This window comes from Anopheles moucheti, chromosome X (assembly GCF_943734755.1).
Source record: "Anopheles moucheti chromosome X, idAnoMoucSN_F20_07, whole genome shotgun sequence".
Taxonomy (NCBI): Eukaryota; Metazoa; Arthropoda; class Insecta; order Diptera; family Culicidae; genus Anopheles; species Anopheles moucheti.
In genome coordinates, this window is record NC_069142.1 from 4,321,476 (window position 1) to 4,340,971 (window position 19,496).

The 19,496-nt window shown below is 46.1% G+C and overlaps 1 protein-coding gene across 1 annotated transcript in view; it reads left to right on the forward strand.

Annotated features, from left to right (window-relative positions):
* Positions 1-3,029: 3,029 nt before the first annotated feature.
* The window catches only part of LOC128307144 (pituitary homeobox homolog Ptx1), a 33,506-nt gene continuing 17,039 nt past the window's right edge, over positions 3,030-19,496 (forward strand). The window contains exon 1 of the mRNA XM_053044875.1: positions 3,030-3,486. Within this exon, the coding sequence (XP_052900835.1) occupies positions 3,030-3,486 (457 nt within the window). The remainder of the gene's footprint in view (positions 3,487-19,496) is intronic.

The following is a 19,496-nucleotide window of genomic DNA, read 5'->3' on the forward strand; positions in this document are numbered from 1 at the left end:
TGGGCCAGTAAACTGTCATTGAAGCTGTACTGCTGGATGTGTGAAGCGTACGTACACATGTGCCGCTATAAATACCCACCATTCAAATGAAGCAACTATTTATAGCAAAATTTTCTCTGTATGTGTGTGTGTGTGTCTGTATGTTTGGTTGTTCAAACAATTTGTACCTTTTAGCTGGTGGCGCTTTTACAAACACAAAGGTACAAAACAGCAACATTTGCCGAGATGTCTTACTTCCATTCGCCGCGTTTGAAATACATTTATATAAGTAAAATCACCCCCGTAAAAACCACCCGTTACTGTGAGGGTGGGGGAGGGGGTAAGGTTGCAGGGGGAAAGCATCCTTAACGTTCCATTCCATTTGCAATGAAAATTTAGCATCCCAAAATGAAGGGAAACCAAATGAAAATGGGGTAGAATCCACTCACTTTTACCGACGCAGAATGTGTGTGTGTGAGTGTGTGTTTGTGCGTGGAAAGAGAGAGAGCGAGAGAGAGAGAGAGAGAGAGTAAGAGAGAACGATCAAGAGGGGGGAAAAGTCCGGGTGGGAATCATGGGAGGAGACGACAAGACGTGTGACTGGCATTTGACATTTGGGGAAATCCTTATTCACTTCAAACGAATTTCACATCCAACCAAAGTTCCGCACATGCGGCAGCGCCCCATTGGTTTGTGCGCTGTGCGAGGGGTTTTTCCGACCGAGCTCATGCTCTTTACCCTCCAGGTTTCGGTGCTCAATGCCGGGTGTATTTGCAACGGGTTCGGCCCCTCCACCCCTTCCCCCAGCACTCTACCCCCTGAGCCCTGCAAGCATAAAGGGCACCCGAGTTCATTCCGTTCCCGTCGGAAAAATATAACCCACCCAACTCCATTTTCCGACCCCACCCCGTTCTGGGGGAAAAGCAAAAGGATGCGCTGTCAATGGAATTAAGATTGTTGGTTGATATTTTTCGAATTTCATCCGAAAAACTTATTTTGGTTTCCTTGCCTCCCCCCACCCCCCCCAACCCCCTCCCCATTTCTTCACCCCACCAACTAACTTCCACTGTTGGATGCTCGTTTTTGGGATGCTCACCTTTCGCCAGGCGTGGCGTTGCGCGAAGGGAAGTAGCGAGTTTCGAGCTCTTCCGTCCACACCTCTTCCCCACACACGGAAAACTCCCAACCACCTATCGCCTAGATTACAGGGGGCCATGATTTTCTTTTGGGACTTGGTTTCCGTTTTTTTTTATATTCTGCTTCTTTTGGAGGTTTTGCTCGAGGTAAAGGATTCCGGTTTTTGCGCGCACGTACTGCAGCAAAATCGACCCAGGTAGCGTGCGGGCTGGTTTCGCGTCAATTTATGCCCGATCGAATCTTTCGGCTTGTGCCTTTTTTTTCCCGGGGAAAACTCCGGACGCGTCGGCGACTACAAAAAACGCGGGACGGGAGCTACACGGTCAAGGCATATTAAATTATTTTTAATTAACGTTAATCCCCAAACCATCCATTGACGTTTTGAAAATAAACATGGCGAGAAAATGGAGAAAAAGCAAGAAAAAGCGGCAGGAAAAGTAGAACAAAACCGAAACACGGCACGCAACACTGATGCCCCGCATTAGGGGTGGGAAGACGGTTGCACGGGGGTGGATTGCAGATACGCCCCCTCCACCCCCCCCTTCCTTTTTCTCCATTCTCTTCCGTAAAGCCGTGCGATAGCAGTACGCAAACGCACAAAGCGGAAGATAATGTTGGCACAAAGATTTTTGGGACGCTCGCTGTCAAGGACATCATTGAGCCACCGGGAAGTGGTACCCGGCATTCAGATAAAATGGATGATGTTTGGCGCTACCGCGCGAACCCGAACCATTCGCTAACGCTCCACACACACACAAACACACACAAGCACACAAGGACGCATGCGCCATTTTCCAATTGGGCAGCTGTAAAGTAGGGGGTGTGCGGGGGTTAGAAGAAAATTCAGCATTAAAAGAAAGTGAAAGCCCACGCGCCATCTTTATTCACTTGTGCGCTCCTTCTCCTCCTTCCCAATCCCCAAAATACTCCCTTCTTCGTGCCCTTCCCGCGTCCAACGAGAAATACATTATCCACTTCCTTCTTCCTGCGGTCACGCATCGCTTGCTTTGCCGGAGACCATTTGAATCGTCAATCACGTTTTTGGGCCGAATGCACTTCCTTCGCCATTTATTTTCATTTATTCGGCTGTGCTGTGCCCGCTGTTTTCTTTTTTGTTTCGGCCAGCTAGCATTGCCATCGCTGTCACTTGACAGTTGACAGTTTGTGTAATAGGAAGTACCGTCAACGATTGCCGTGAAGAAAAAGTGCTATTGTATTTGCTTATAAGTTATTAAACAATTACTAACAAAGTTTGTTAAAATTTTGTAATGGTTTAATAAATCGCTTTAATGTTTATTAAGCCACAAACAACATCAGCAGGAAAGGTCTATCAGCTTAGAAGATTGAATGAGTGACTGCGGTATTTTGTAACTTTAAAAGATCTAACACAACAGAATTTATGGCAGTGAAAATTTCAGTTCAACCTTAGCATAATTAAGAAAGTTGCAATAAACCACAGCTGTTCACACCTTAGAAAAAACAAATTTGCAAGAGCTACCACGTATATTCCGTATTAAAAGAATTGCTTAATCTGAGCTGCATCTCAGCCGCACTACAAGGCGAAAAGTTCGATTGGTTCGAGTGGATGTTGTAAAGCTTTCCTTTCACTTCCCGGCATGATTAATGCATTGTGCTTCTCTTTTGTTTCCATTCTTTTCCTTCGCCGCAGGTGATTGGAACCATACCGAACCGGTACGATCGCGGCAAAGCGAACTCGCTGCAACCCGTCCACGGTCGACGTGAGCGTCTGTACCCGGTACCACCGACCAGCCCAGCTAGTAGCGGTGGGCTGCCCATTACTTTGAGACACCGGTACGCAGAAAACCGTCAAAACGATTTATCTTCGGCCGTACAAGGACATCTTCCCGGGCGGTGGCCATAACCAGCTATCCTCGCTATATCCGCAACCCGTGATGGAGCGCAGCGGAGGTGGTGGAGGCAGCGGTGGCGGCGGTTCCGGTGGTCCGACCCCGAGCAGTCTCGACACGATGAACGATTCGTCCGGGCTGTGCCTGCAGGATCTGGTCGGCGTTAATGGCGGCACCGGTACCGGCGGTGGTGGCAGTGCCGGCGGCGGTACCGGCGGTGGTGGAACCGGTTCGAACAACACGCTAGCGGATCACCTGCACGGTAGCGGTACGCACCACGGTACCCATACGCATCACAGCCTGCACGATGGGCTGGTGAGCGGCGGGGTGAGCGTATCGTCCGCCATCACCAGCCTGATGTCACCGGGCGGGATAAATAGCGGTGGGCTTGGGCACCTGCATCACGGCGCACCTGACCTGTCTGCACACCATCACCATCATCATCACCACCATCAGCATCATCACTCGTCGGCGTTGCACGAACCGCTGGAGAAACTGAAACGTAAGTAGCTACCGATGACGTCACACAGGACGTGTGGACGGTTTAAGTTGAGTACATTCTTTCGTGCATCGATTATTCGCTGCCTGCTCAGTTACTTATCAGGCGTTACAACCACTTTGAGGTCTTGGTCCGTTGTGGATGTCTTTGAAGTTGCTCTCTGTGGGGACTATGCTTGACTCTATGCTAAACAAATCAACTAAGAATCTTGGTGTGACCTTCTACGAATCGTTTTTTCTTGAGGGCGACCTAAGAAGTCTTCAGAATTCAGAGTCGTACGGAATTATTATAATGTCCGTAACCAGTCCTACCAAATTTCTTTAACAACTCTGTACAAAAAGAACAAAAAGAGTTCATGTCTGAGAGGTTAAACGCCTAATATCTCAGTGCGTTTCTCAACAAAAATGTTATTGTCGATGTTGACCTTTAACCCATTATAGATCAAATTTTGGATGACATTAACAGTTGCTATCACCTATCTGTTCATCACCCTTGAGTAGATGAGCGTATATTAATAGGGTAGCCGATGGTTTCACCATTATTGTTGTGTTTGGCTCGTTAATCTTCATACCGAGATTTTCGGACGTCTGCTCGATCTTCTGATAAGCATCATAGGAGAGCTTCATGTCACTAGCGTGTGCCAGGATGTGGGTTGACTTATGGAGGTGTTTATACCCCTAATCTGAGGATGAGCCTCGTTCTAGAGCTAGTTTGAAAAGTAGACAGGTTATCTCATCTCTTTGGCTTTTGGAAACATCCTCAATGTTTAGCATCCTTAAAAGTTAGGAAAGCCTAAGCAGAAAGTCCTCCTACTGTTTTACCCTTGACTATCAAAGAAAAGTTGAAAGGAGTTGAACTGATGCTCCTTCATCTTCTCCTCAATAAAACTCTTAATACAATATTCTTTTCAAATGAGATTTCCCAATGTTGAGATATTTTCGCCTAAAATTATGCAATTTGCAACACAAAAGCACAGCTTTTATAGCATATTTCACACTGCTATGTTGATCGCCTCCCAGTTTGAAACGCTGCATTCTTTCGGACAACGTCCACGAGGGCATTATCTAGCTGCTGGCGGTCACAATCCTGGTCCAGGTAGAAGAGACACAACAGATGTGATGAAATCTTCATTGACGGTGGGACATGACAAGTGCTCTCATTGTTTGGTTCGATTTTGTTGTTATAACGTTTGCCTCCTTTCTTCTATGTGAGTATACGCTTCTTGTTCTTCACCTTTCCCTCCAATACACCGATAAGAGCGCGGCACCGATAACAGAGCGCAAACTGGACGCGAACAAGTGCTATCTTGCACGGTGCTCAATGGAAGAGGAATAAAAAAAAGCACATACACGAAGAAATGTGCTCAAGGTGCTCAACATGCGACAACTTGTCGCTTCGGTCGATCACAATGCCGTATGATTATGATGTAATCGTTATTATGCTATCACACAATTAAACAAATTAGATCCCGAAAAACATAATAGCGTCCAATTAGTTCGCTCCCTCGGTTTTTTTTTTCCCCGGGTGCTGTTACGGAACCCTCCGCGCACCGTGTGTGTGGTGATAGTCAGTGCAGTTCGTGCACAACCCCTTGTACATTGATACAGCAAAACGCCGGGGGCGAAAAAAGTGGTACACCGTTCCACTCTGTTACCGTTTCGAGAGTGTCGCTGGCGGCGAATTCTAAGCTGACAGTGCATAACCTTCTGGAGGGGTTTGGATATGCGCGCGTAAGGGTGAAATGTTGCTGTGCTTTTGTTCAATAAACGGTGTGGTTTTGTGGGATAAAGATTTTCCGGATGCGGCTAGCATCACTTTCCTAATCTTGGGAGGAATTTAGTAATTGCATATATTCGCAACGTTCATACTATGAGATTGTTTTTCCTGTGGCATTCTATTGCACATTGCTATAAACTGGATGATTGTGATATTTTTTTACTGTTTCAAAAGAGTTTCTTCCATCTTGCCTGAGTAGTCTTTTATGTTTGCATATATCAACACCAAACAGCAATGTTCTCAGTAAATAATTAGTAACGTCTTAACTGGTAAGATAAAGTAACGTCTTAAAATGTTTTAGTAACTCAATAAAATATATTAAAATATTATTTAAAGAACAACCTCGGAAGTCAACACCTTTTCATGCTTAGTAGCCTTTAATACGCCGCTTAGTAGACAACGCTAGCGCCCTCTGGTAGGAACGCAGGGAAAGCCTGTTTAAATTCATTTTTAAACAAATAGCCTACAAAACTGCACTTTGTTATCCCTTTCATTTAGATTCATACGTAGGATTAGGAGCTGGAAAGGATGCCTCCTTCGAAGCATCCAATCCACTCCTCTTGCTTTACCAACAAAAAAAAAATGGAGGCCAAAATACTCTAAAGTTCTTGTGCATAGGCGGCATTCGGTGGCAAGAGCCGACGCGTGACCGTTTCTACCCTACGCATCCGTTTCTTCTAATCTGGCTGATGAGGAGCTTAGATCTAACTTTACATTTAGATTAAAGTTTTCGCCCAAACACATAAAACGGGCTGGAAAACTGATTTTTTGTGTTCTTGCTGATTCGATTAAATTCTCTCGTATGTACCTTTTCTTTTGTTGTTTGTTAGCATGCTGTAGTGTTGTTTTTGTTTTTCACAATTTCCCTCTTCATCTATGGCCGGGTAGTGTATATAAATTGGAAACGGAGAGACTCGGATGTCAGAATGATTAGGACATATTAGTTAGCTTTGAGCAAATAGAGAGGGAAAAAGGCATTCCAGTGTGTATTTTTGGCCACTTTTCATTCATTCCACTTATTTTAGCTGACATCGCTTTTCCTACCTCATCGCTCATTCATCTCCATTTCCATGCCAGGATTTTTTTTTTTTCCTTTGCGGGAGTTTTTTTTTTTGAAAGTTGTTTTCGTTGCTATTGTTGCTTCTTTCGGTTAATCTTCCCTCATTTGTTTCCGCTTTGTCGGCCCCGCAATCCTCCCAAAAAACCTTCAACCCGATTACCAACTCCCAGCACAGAAATAATAACAAACCATCGGCCGTTCCGCGGCGAAGGGTGATCAATTAGCCGTGAAGAGTTTCCACACGTATCTCGCCGTACCGTCCCCCGATTTTTCCTGCCCGGCACCGTCCCGTCCCGCGTGTGTTTTCCGTATCGGCAAAACGGGAAGAAACGCATCATAATGACAAATTACCGCCGCAGATTGAGCGTGACGGTGAGAGGTTGCTCGGTGATGCTTGAGCACGATTTCGTAAACAAATGACGGTGAGTAGGGACCGGATAAGGCCTAGCACAGCTGGGCCATGCAAATTCGTTCTCCCATGGCCGCCCGTACACACCGGGCAGAACCGTGGGTTAGATCCTTCGTTTTTTCCCCCGTCTCGTTTGTTTGTTTGGCGGCACGGTAGCAAGCGAGTGGATCGGCGTCCCGGGGAAGGTGATGTTTTACTGCACGGCGAGCACGGTATGTAAAAACCGTTTTTACATTTTTCCAATAATGATAAGCGTGAATAATGCACAAACACACACCCATCGCACCTACGACACGGGCACGAGCCCCGGTGGAGACAAGATGATAAGCGAAAGCAACATGGGAAAAGCGGAACACGGCAGCGGACCCCGGGAAAAGCGGAGGTTCCAGGCGAGGCCATTAATTTATCTCAATTATCCTGCTGTTTATTTGTTCTGTTTATCCGTTTACGAAGAACTCCATCTCATTTCTTTGATAAGCATATTAATTTGTTGTTCCACTGGTGAAATGTGTTGCCGCACGTCTTGACGAACGAACAATTGAGGTTAGAATGAAGCTGACAGCTATTGACGTTGAGGGAATTTATTTGCTGGGCTATGTTGCTCTTCGGGACGATCATTTACAGGTGTTTGTCATGTGTAGTTTTGGTGAGAATATTTAAAGTATTTGAATATGTTAAATTTTGTTTAATACTTTAAACGTTTTACATTTTAGGCGGCAGTTGCCAATGTCTTAGCCAAAGTCTTTCAAATTTGGTATATTTTTATTTTTATCCAAGACCGTTTACAACTGTGTAGTGCATCATTTTAAAATTTCCCTCTCCTAAATGTATGCAATCAATTAACATAATGAGAGTTTTATCGCTAAAACTTTTTTATGCCTTTACTGACATGAAATTTCTTTGTTAATTTATTAATTTTTTCCATATTAACCATATTGCAATAGAAATACTCTCCTAAAAACCAATTTAGTGCCTAATTTTGTTGATTCCTCCTAAATGTATGCAATTAAACAGCAACAATGGAATTATAACGCAAATAACGCTAAAATAAATCATGGAAAGCAGCAAACGGACAAAAATAAAAGCATTTATGTATCTCTTTAACACATGCACATGACAAAGGAATGTCAGTTGTTAGAAAAGATCGTAAAATTGATTAACGCCACGCATTGAACGAACGTTTCGTCATCGGCGGATCCAACTTGACCACAAATGTTTGAGTCTGGTCAAAAATGTTGCAGAGGCATGTATACATTTGAATCTGCACCCAAGCAAGGTGATTTGCCATTTCGTACAAGAAAACCGCTCCCCCTTACCCAAAACTAAAAGTGTCCCAAAACTGGGAAAACTTACGCAGCGGAAAAATGCTTCAAAATGCATGAACATCGGTACGACGGTGGTGATAGAGTCATAAAATACGACTTCATCCATCCTGCACAATGGAACACGGTAGCAAGGGAAACTTCCAGGAGGGAATGCGAAGAAGCACAATAACAGAAAAAAAAACCGACACAACCCAAAGCATTTCCCACCAAGCGGGACAACAAGCAGGGGCCCGCACGGTTTGGAAAAATAATCTATGCTATAAAATTTACCAATGGCACGCAGGGAATGTTCCGGTTTTCCACACGTTTTTCTGCCAGATTTGTGGCCGCAGCATACCGCCCGACAGCGAAACCGAACGCGAAACGTTCTCAACGGTGAACTGGCTGGTGGAGAAAATAAAGTTGAGGCACAAGCACAAAACAACAAGAAAAAAAAGGGCCAAACGTGCGCTTTGGTGCGGTTGTGGCAAGGCTGGCGCACAATAAAAACAAAAGGTACCGCACAAGACAAGACGCGACCACAGTTAATCTCCCCAGTACACTGTAATGATGCATTTTTTCGGGCACCGGAACGCTGACGCACAAATGCGTCCGACCATCGTGGACGGGAACGGTGGGTGCATCCGCGGGTACGCTGCTGAGGACTTGCCAGCTGGTAAAGTTATAATTCTTCGAACTGTCAGTTTGGGCAGTAAAACAAAAAAAAAGAAACGATAAAAAAGAAGAACAACAACCGATGGTGATGCTGTAACGAATGTAACGCCCGGTTGGTATGGAACGTGCAGACCTAGTTGTAATGAAGTTAGTTTACACGACTTCCTCCGACAGTTTGTATGCATCTGCAGCTAGGCCAAAGCTAGACAAGAAATAAATGATACGGCTCGCGGATTATGACAAACTAAAGCACTTCAAATGCAAAGCAATTCGCTACCGAAGATAGGCATTGGAATTTTCTTTATACAGTATGCACAGTCTTCAATTGCATTTGTGTAGCGTCGACACACAGGCTTGCCTATCAAGACATACCAATCCAAAGTTTACTTTTCTTTGTTTTATATCAACTACCATCGCTCACCAAGTGCCCATCAGCTATTGGGATAAGATTTACCAGGATTTAAAGCACTTCACGCGACCAAAGACAATGCTTGATCGGGGTGAGAGACCTGGACTTAATGGTAGCTTAATTTGGACAACAACGCTTCACACCTCAATAAATACTTCTGGAAATCGTCGGGGAGGTAACTATGGATCCTCTTCTGTTAGGAATGCAAGCATCGAAGTCCTTCAAATAAACACTTCACGAAGATACACGGTAACTACACTGTATGGAGCATTCGACATAACAGGGCTCTTGAGCTATCCTCCTCAGAATTCCCCAAAATTTTAACTCTTGTATCATCTATTGATAGAATACTTGTAAGCTAACACAGAGGTTATCAGAGGTACTTACGGAACAGGCAATGTAACCTCTTTGGTTGGTTGAAAGTTTGAAGGAAGGATTAATTCCTTCGCGGGTTTATATTATTGAGGATATTCAGAGTTCCTGCAATACTCCGTGTTAAACATCAATTGGGAATCAGAGGATGATAAGTTTGGGAAGATTACCACCAATATCAGGCCTGGTTGTCTCTTCAGTGCGTTGTGACGTTTGTTTGACCATTAGGGAGTTCTAGAATAAATATGTATCATCCTCCACGCTCTTATCAAAGACTCTGAGCCTTTCTTGAGGTTTGTGAACTTCTACAGTCATTATAATGTCTTATAATGACTTATATTGTCTGACTACGGCTATTTAACTTTAGGAGTGGCGTTGATATGTCCACTCCAAAGATCAGTTGAAAGCAGATTATTATCTGACATTTAGTTCATTTAGTTTATTATATCAATAGTCAAAATATGAGATTATCGTCTAACTATCAGAGGACTTATTAGTCTTGCTAATCTTTAAAATACACCAAAATGAAATGAAACAATGAAATTAACCAATGATAATTTGCTTTCAATTAAACATCACTGGAAGTGAAACCATTGTGATCAAATTAGCAATACATTGCTGTACAAATACACCTACTTGATTGCGGCGGCCACCGACGCGGGAGAAGAAATTTCCACAAAATTTGGCCCTTCACTTCCAGCACTACGGGAAGGCGGCTTCGTACCAGAAATAACAACCTTTCCCAGCAATTTTAGAAAGCCTTATTGTTGTAAGTGACATTACGACATCTTCAGCTGGGAATGGTGTTATAACCCGACCGGTGTCACATTCCCGTGTCATGCTCGGGATGCTGCTGCGTTCGGCATCTGTACCGCTGAGCAAATTGCCAACATCAACGATGTTTGCAAATTGGGTTTTTTTTTCTTCTCTCGGTTCTTCCGTTTCGGTTTGCTTTCTTTTCTCGCCCGTGATGAGTACGCAAGCGGTGCTAGTTTTCCTTCCCATCCCCATCGAACACTTTTATCCCACACCTTCGGTGTGTTGTTTTGAGCACACAAAAACACCACCAGCCGAAAAGTCGGTGGAAACCCCGTTGACATCGGATTGGTGCGACAACGGAGCGGATCGTTCAATACGCAGCTTGGCATCACATCAACACCGTGTTTTGATGGCTTGCTTGTTGCTGCTGCTTGGATGGTAACATGTTAAACGGTCGCCGTGTTGTTTGCCGCGGCGCGCAACAGCGTACACGCTCCGACGGGCTAATTCCCGGGGTCAGAAATGGGTGTTCCGGTGATTCTGCTCGAACGGCGCCCGAATGGGTCCGTGTTGAGTGAGCGTTTGTGGATGTGGCAGAGGGTAATAGTGGGATTTTCGGGGGGGAAGTTTTTGTGTTGATGGGCCCATTCAATTCACGGGGCATGGGCACGCTAGTTTGGAATGCCTAATGCACACACCCGGCAGCTACTGAGCGACTTCACCTCACTTTATTGTCTCATTTTCCGGTCAATTCTGTTAAGCAAACGTGATTATGTCTCGTAAAAAGATGCTCCCAGTGTGGAGGACGCATTTGAAGTAGTGCCCCTATTCATACTACGCATACGCATGCAGGAATATTGAAGAAGCACATCTTCATAAATACAACATAAAAAAAAACCACACTATCAAGAGACGGCGTTGAGGTGGAGATGATGATGTCTAAGCTCAGCTATTCATCGTCGAGGCTCGAATGAAAAAAAATCAATACCTTCGAAATGATCAAGGTCATCAATGTGTATCATAGCGCCATCATGCCAACCCTTATCATTTCCATCATCTATCGTTATCCACTGACATTTTGCCAGTCTATCGATCCCGGGCGGTGAGTGTCTTCCGTCGGTACGGCGCACGTACACGTCGTCGTCCCGTACGCCTTGTTGTTTTATTATCTCCTTCGTCTTACCGTTTTTAGGACCCCAAAAACTGGAACTCGCATAGAATTACTATATCGAACGCTCCATCCATTCCCTCGTGCATCTTTACATTGGGCCAGTTGGGGAGTCCCGCAACGGCTCCACCACGTACAACGCAGCTCAATCGAAGGATATGCCCGTGTGTGTTGTGTGTGTGTGGATATCCTGCATAACCTGAAGTGAATGTAATGAAAGGAGCTTTAGATTATGTTTAAATTGAGATTTATGAAGACACATTACACGGGGCACCAGGCACGGACACCTTCCACGAGAATGGAATGGGTGGCGGTAATGGAGTGGCGTGGAGAGTTTTCCAAACACCGGATCCTAACAATCACTTTCTGTGTGGCTGGTGAGATGAAATGTGAACCCCGTATGCTTCGCATCCTTCCGGTGGCCCATTGAGCGCACCGGGTTCCTCTTGCCCGACGGTGAAAGTGTAAGCCCATCCCTGCACGAAACTCATCCCCGTGCGGATGGCCTCGGTGGTTCGGTAAGCATCCGGAGATGTGGCTCAAAATCGCCACGCTTCATTGCCACGATCCTTCAGTTTTGAGCGGAAATATACCCAGTTTGCCCGTCACTGCGCTGCTCTGCGCAGTTATGCCCGGGACGCGGCGGATGCGGTTCGTAAAATTGGTGCGTTTTCGCGCACAGCTATAACGGAATGTGTCTTTTTTTACGATGAGTTGAGATATACACCCACCACCTGCCATCCTGTGCCGTTTCGGGTGCCTGCAGTTGGGAATGGTCGTCGTCATGGGAGACTGCAGTGAGTTGGGTTTTTGTTTTGAGTAATGAGAAATATGGACGTACGCCTTTGAAAAATAAATATAAATATTTAACAACCACAAATTAACATTTGCAACCGAGATCCTCTGAAGATCCCAAAGTAAGTTATTTGGGGAGTTGTAACGGTATTTACACGTTACGTTAAGATATCTTTATTTTCCTCAATGTATTTTTTTGAGAGATATCTAGTAAAGAACTAAACACGATTAACCTATCTCTCAGGAATATCAACTTTAAATCGTTTAAGCAGTAGCTCTCTCATTGCTCTAAAGCTAAAGAGGAGGAGAGAGAGAACAAGAGTTGCGCAGAGAGCGCACGAGAAAAGTTTGATAAGGAGATTGAAGAGATGTTGGTACCGGGCAGTCGGTGCACAGCGTCACGCGCTTATCACTTACCCCACGAGAGCGCTCCAACAGCGAGACGTTCGTAGTGGATAAAACGAAGCGAAACAAAGCGTCGTGTGACTCACCATTACTCCTTCACCGTTTTATTAGCAATATTGAAAAGCAATTTCATTTGACATCTTGTCCGGTATGTATCTAGCGCGGGTTTCGCCCTTTCGCAGCCTGCATCCGCATCTCAATTTTGCCCAAAAACTGCCCCTACCCCTATTTGATGCACGCCAGCAAACCCAAGATCGAAATCGGGATACGCCCGTATGGTGTTTTTGTTGGTGTCAAAATGGTTTTGATTATGATTACGCACCGGCACACAAAAACCACCACCAATCCAATAAGGTCAAACAAACACCAGCGGTGGATTTTGGGTGGTTTTTCCCCCTTTTTTTTGTTGTTGCTCGGCAAAACCTTTTTCCTAGTTTTCCTTGTTTTGTGCGTGTGTTTGTTTTTTTTTTTTTTGGTGTGTTGGTGTATGTTTCCTCTCTCCCTCTTGCGCTCACACTGCACTCTCAACCCGATCATTCCGCGTTGGCAGCGGATGGTGCGAAACCACAATAAATTCATTTGACCATTAAATTGGTCCCATATGGCTTATTGTTTTCCCGTTTTGTGCGCCAGAGGGATGCGACGACCCGTTCGCCTTTTGGTACGGTGCGCCTGTCCAAAATCGCATAATCATTATCTGCCTATTTCTTGCGCGGTACAACGGCGGTTCGGTTTCGTGCAGCATCTCGCCGCCCGATAAGCATCGAACAGACGAAAAAAGGGGTTTTTTCTTCTCCCTGGCCCGAGGTTTTACAGATTCATTTTGGGCTATAAAATTATCATTTCCCAACCCGAGCGCGGTACCAAGGCGCACCAGGGAGTGCTACCGATAGTACGTAAGGTGGTCCCTATCGAGGCAAAAACCAGTGACGGCCCTTTTCGCTGTGCGGTGTGGTTAAAGGGTGAGAGGAGGGAAACAGCTTCAACACACGATAGCAGACGAAGTTAATAAATGCGTAGGGCAATTTCGATGGCACCGTACCGGGTCGGTTCTGTCCCGGTCGCGTTAAAGTCAACCGGTACCGGACCCTCCCGGTATCTTGTTGCCTTGCTGAGTGATTGATCGTTAATCGGTACCGCCGCAAAACCTCGGAAATGCTAAATGTTCCCGACCGTGCCAGTCGGGTGTGAAATCAAAGTGAAGATAAGTTTTTCGGGATGCGTATTGGCGCACATGTTTCGGGATGTGTTTCCGCTCGCAGGACGCACCAAGGCCGGGCGAGCCTTTGCCCTTGGTTGGTGTGCTGGTGGTGATCATTTCACACCGCACGATTTAAAAACCTCCCCAGCCGTTCGGCCAGCGAATCGGCAAAGGGGGAACGATAATGTATATTCCGGGCCCGGCCGTGCAAAGAGATTGAAACAGATGAGCCAGATTAGTGTCGTTGCCGTTTTTTATTCCTAATTCATCTCCAATTCCATTTCGGCGGTGCGGTTGGCTACGCGCGGTAACCATTACCCTTCGCAGGACGACCGTCTGTTGCGTTCCGTGCGGTGTTGCGAGCAGGGGCCGTTCCCGGGAGGTGGAGTGCACCGACATGTTATTGCCGATCGGTGTAATTTGTTTTTGCGGGTGCATATTTATTAGGTCATCATTACGGACCTTATCAAATAATAAGAAAATAAATGCCGCGCTAGGGAGGGGTGCTGTTGTAGCCACCCTTCGGTTGTCGGCCTGGCGGAGATATCTGAAGATTGCTTACAGATGCCAGTGCTGGTGGACAGTTAAAAGGCAATCAGCGGACCCCGGTGAAGGATGCCGGAGTTTTGCATCTGCCATCAACATCCGGCGGGTGGATGTTCGTGTACATCTCACTGAGCAGCCGAGCGTGGATGGCTTTTGACTAATTAGGCAAATTATCACCATACAAACAGCACCTCGCAGTGCAATGCAACGCGGGAAGGAAGAACGCCACACCGAACCAGGCCAAGATAGTTTCGCGCGGGCAAATAGCGTGCGGGACACGCGGCACACTGTTTGCCAGTGCACAGCACCAATGTCATCACGCTGGATGCAATTACTTGACAATAGCTCAGCACAACTGGGGACTGTTGCGAAGCCGTCACCCAGCGGTTGGAAGATTCCCGTCCCGGGCGAGGACAACCTTACCCCGGCGCTGTCTGTATGCAGAGAGGTGCAATAAATTTCGAGCCCAAGTCTGCCCAAGTCAAGTGTGCACTTTGGCGCTCGGCGCGAAAAATAGTGCGAGCAACTAGCGCTATCATTAATCTTGTCCAACTATGGGCGACTCACGTGACGGTGTGAGGTGTTTTTGTCAATATAGGTGCAGTAAAAGCTGGTATGTGTGTGGATCCGGCACTGGTGGTCCAATAAAACCACTGACGGCTGCATATATCTGTGTCACCGGATGCACTACCCGGGTTGTGCTGGCACTTTAAACTGCGGGCAAATATTGTACGACGCATGCGGTGGCTGAAGGTGCACGGGAAGGCCAACCGCTTGTGCGCTTGTGTGGTTTTTAAGTGCTGCAAAACTTTTGCCGAGTCCTCACGCGGTGCAATTGAAGGTTGTCGCCTACTATTACCAGGAGGTGCAATCTGTCTGTTACCTAGGGGGTAACCGGGGAATATGGGCTCATATCGGGGCGATAAGTAAAGCCATTCTGACTGTGTTTTGCGTGATTACCTATTTGCAGCCGGGTCCATGTTGACTAGGGAAGCTTCTCATCAAACTGGGTCTCGTAGCGTTTTCCCAAACGAAACATCTTCGGTGGAGAGGGCGAATGCTTGAAAACCTCTCAGAAAGAGAGAGAGAGAGAGAGAGAGATAGGAAAAAAAACACACAAATTCTACTACATTACACTAACAAGATGTCGCAACCCAAAACAGACACTAAGAGCGTGCACTGTTTTATAACCCCAAAAACCCATCGATGTCAGCTTACGGTTCAATGCACTGAGCGCATTGGAGTTTACTGTGTGGACCCCCTCCACCATGTGTGCATCACATCCGAGCAAAATCTTGATCTCGATCCTGTCGCACTAGCCTCACACACACACACACACATACAGAGAGTAGAAGAGGGTAAGAGAGAGGATGTGCGGACGGGCGCGTGGAACGCCTCCGTGTGAGTGTTGTGCGCTATTTTTAACCACTTCCAGAGCCGCGCCACTGACGGGATGTGTGCACCGCGGTGTCCGGGTACGGCAACAAACCCAAGTCAGACCATCGGCATCGGTTAATCCTGGTTAATCCTACTTTTCCTAAGAGGAGCATTAGTACGTTGTTTCGATTGTCGGAGTCGGCCCAACACGGCAGGATGGGACTATGGGGGGGGTTTTTGGACCGCGTGCGCGCGCGGTGCTATTTCCTGAACAATAAATTCTGTCTAGAATCGGGTGTAGCCATGCCATCGCGCCGCATTAACCTCTCTCCAAAAATGAAGAAGAAGCGCCAACTCAAGCGACAAGAAGAATAACAAGCAGAACAAAAAATGTCGAGAATAGGAAGTGTATAAGCCCAAAAACCTGCAATATAACTAGACCAGTAGAAGCAGCAGTAGAAGGCGGATTTTTCTGTTTTTGGGGGGGGAAATGAAAGCAATATTGACAAATGGTAAGGAAGTGACGGTTTAGACTATAACGCATCACATATTTCGTGGCACCTATTTATATACCCTGCTGTCTATAATATAGCGTCCATGTGTATACACCGTGAGACAGAGAGAGAGAGAGTGAGGGACAAAGAGAGAGAGAGCGTATCAGCGTATAATTGTCATTTTCAAATGAGCTCTGTAAGGCTGCTGTCAAATCGATACAGAGGACCTTCTCCCAATCTCCCAATTCCATATGTGTGTGTGTGGGCTTCTGCGATTTTACTTCACAAAACTCTCAAGTCTTTTATTTGCCACTGGGGTGTCCTGGGGTGCGATGGGCTTCGGTAGAACTACCGGGCCCCGGCAGATGATATTCACCGTGCTCCACCCGGGCGAGGTAAATGGGACCCGCTCGCAAAAAGGCGGTCTGGACCGACGGTTTCGGATGCACATTGAGGCGTACTCCGCCTGGTATCGGAGTCTCGCTTTCGCACGTGTGGGTGTGTGCTAATATTCGGGTGCGCGCGCACACATCTTCGGCACATCCGGCACGTACCCGGATGTGTCTCTGTCGCACGGCCAGAGGCGTTATCCTTGCAGAATAACCGCGCGGTACGACGCTGAATGCAAGGCTGGCCGAACCACGCGAAGTCCGCCCATACCTGAGCGTATGTACATTTACAGGTATACTTCGAGTGGCTTACAGGCTTCGACTGCCGTCACTGCCAGGCAGGCAGTGGGCAAATGAAGTGATATTGTGCCGCTGCACTATTTGTTGAATCAATTGCACAAACAAATATTTGCCTCATATAGCGGTAACACCTCGATTAAATGGATTACAATTTGATTGAAATAGCACAATTTCACTAACCCACAGGCGGTGCACACCCCCCCCCCAAAAACCCGGGAAGTCGTCCGTGGGATAATCGTTCGCTGTTGGTGGAAAAATGGTCCACACGCAATTAGAAATTCTCGGGCGTTTGGGAGCAGCCACACTGACGGGAATGGTCTACCAAAACATTTTCCGAAGAGTGGAGTGCGATGGCCGTACCACACAGTGAGCCCCAGCCTGCAGCTAATAACTTACACGCGCAAATGACACATTCCACAATTCGGTTCGTCCAATGATGACACAGGCGGGACGCAGGCATTCCGAAACAAGTGTTAAAGTGATGGTTAATTTCTCTCCAATTTGTACGCTTTCTTCGAACGAGCAGTAAAGAGGAAGCCGCAAAGAAGCAATGGAGAAAACCAAGCAACACCAACTGAACAAAAGTAAAGAAAAGCGGGTGCTGCACATGATGCTGCCTTCGTGTGAAGAGAACCCGTGGTGGCGTATCATATTTCTTCGGCGTTCAAATTTTCCGGAACCGTGCATCGCATCCGTTTTCATACCAAAAACGCTCAAAAAAACAGCAAACCCTCAAAATTCCGCTGCCACCAGCGGCTGGACAGGCGAGCGGAACGTTTCGGCGCTGCTTATGCTATATGATCGGCTTTTGCGTGTGCATCCTTCACGCGTGGACAGGAAACATGCTACCCGCTGGTTGAAGATATGCCACTGTAATCCGAGCGCAACTGTGCGGCTGGAAGATTTATTTCCCAAAATTTCAATGTCAAGCTAATCTATCGCGTCGGTACGGACGAATTATGACTGCGAGGCATCTCTGGGTACTGGTGTGCCGTTCGGGTTTCAAGATTGATCAAAACATCATCTTCAAGTTGTTGGATCATGTGATGCATTCCAGTCGGGCGAGCAGACGCATTAGCTCTGGCAATTGGGAAATGATTTATTTTTACATTATTAGGCGTATGGACGAACAATACGTCTTACGCCAGTGAGTAAGATCTTGCTTTAACGTCGCACAGAAAAGTGTTGAGGTTAGGTATCTCGCTTAAGATTCTCAGAATTCAACTTCAACTTCAACTTCAAATTATCATCGCTAGAAGAGATATAAAGTCGATATAGCAATTTCTTGAAGTTGAAGATCTCAAGAATTCCTGGTGATTTCAGAACATTATACAGGCCAAAAATAAAGATAAGCAATATTCATCAAAACTTACAATATTCTAATTGGAGAAGCAAGAATTTCGTTGGATCTTGAGAACTCCGGAAACCCTCAATGTCTATGGTAGTTATCCTTTAAAAAAGTCACAACAGTTTCGAGCTTCGAGAGAGTATATCTATCCTGTATAGTGATCTCAATAAAATAAGGTTTGAAGTTATAGACGAGTTTGACAGATCGTACCTTACAGGGCGTCATAAATTTGTCATTATGCGATATCATTTATTGAGCCCGAAGCTTCATAAAAAAGAACAACACCGGGATGAGCCATAAAGGCGAACCGAAAACGAAAGCACACACAAATAAACACACCAATTTGCTAGCCCTTTCGCCCGGTTGGCAGTGTTCACTATCAATTCTTTGTGCGGCTGTGAGTTGTGCGCACCCACAGATGCACATATACCCCCGCAATCAATCACGTCTGCCATAGTGAGGGGTCATAAATAGGTGTTAACAAAAACCAACTGGTTTCGGCCCCGGAAAAAAAAACCCCATATGCACCATACGCCACACCAGTGTCAGGCACCGTTGCAACTGCACAGCACATAACTTATGTTTCGCTGCCCGCGGCCCAAAACCCGCCCGACCGCCCCGTACCCATGGGCGAGCGCTTCGAAACACGATCCGAACTATCTATAAATTATTTTGATATTTTAACACCCCTTTTTTCACTGCCGTTTTTCCATGTTGCATGACACACCCGTCCCATCATCCTTCCCTGTTTGGTCGGTGACTCTTAGCGTGTGTGTATGTGTGTGTTTGTATGTGTGCGCTTTTTCGCTTGTGCTGTAGCTTTTCTCATTGCCGCTTCTTCCCATCCCAACCCGAAACAAACCCCCAAACACCAATTTGCTGTCCTTAGCCAATGCGTTCTGCGTTCGAGCGGGGTGTTTTTTTTTTTGAGCAGGCACTGCAGGATGAGTTTTGTCCGATGATTATCTGTTCCCGGTGTTCCTGGTCGAACAGGACAAACGGATACACTAGCACAGCACAGCATGCATTGCCATACACCAACGCTTCGTCCAGGATGCGCATTTTGCTTTTTTTTTTGTTGTTAATCGTTTACTATCTCCGCTTCTCTACATTCTGTCTCATGCCACACATTGCATTGCATAAGTTTTGCGGTTGTGTGGTTAATTGTTTTTTTTTGTTTTAATCTATTTTTTATTGTTTTCCTTCGTTTGGTTTCCGTTTACCCG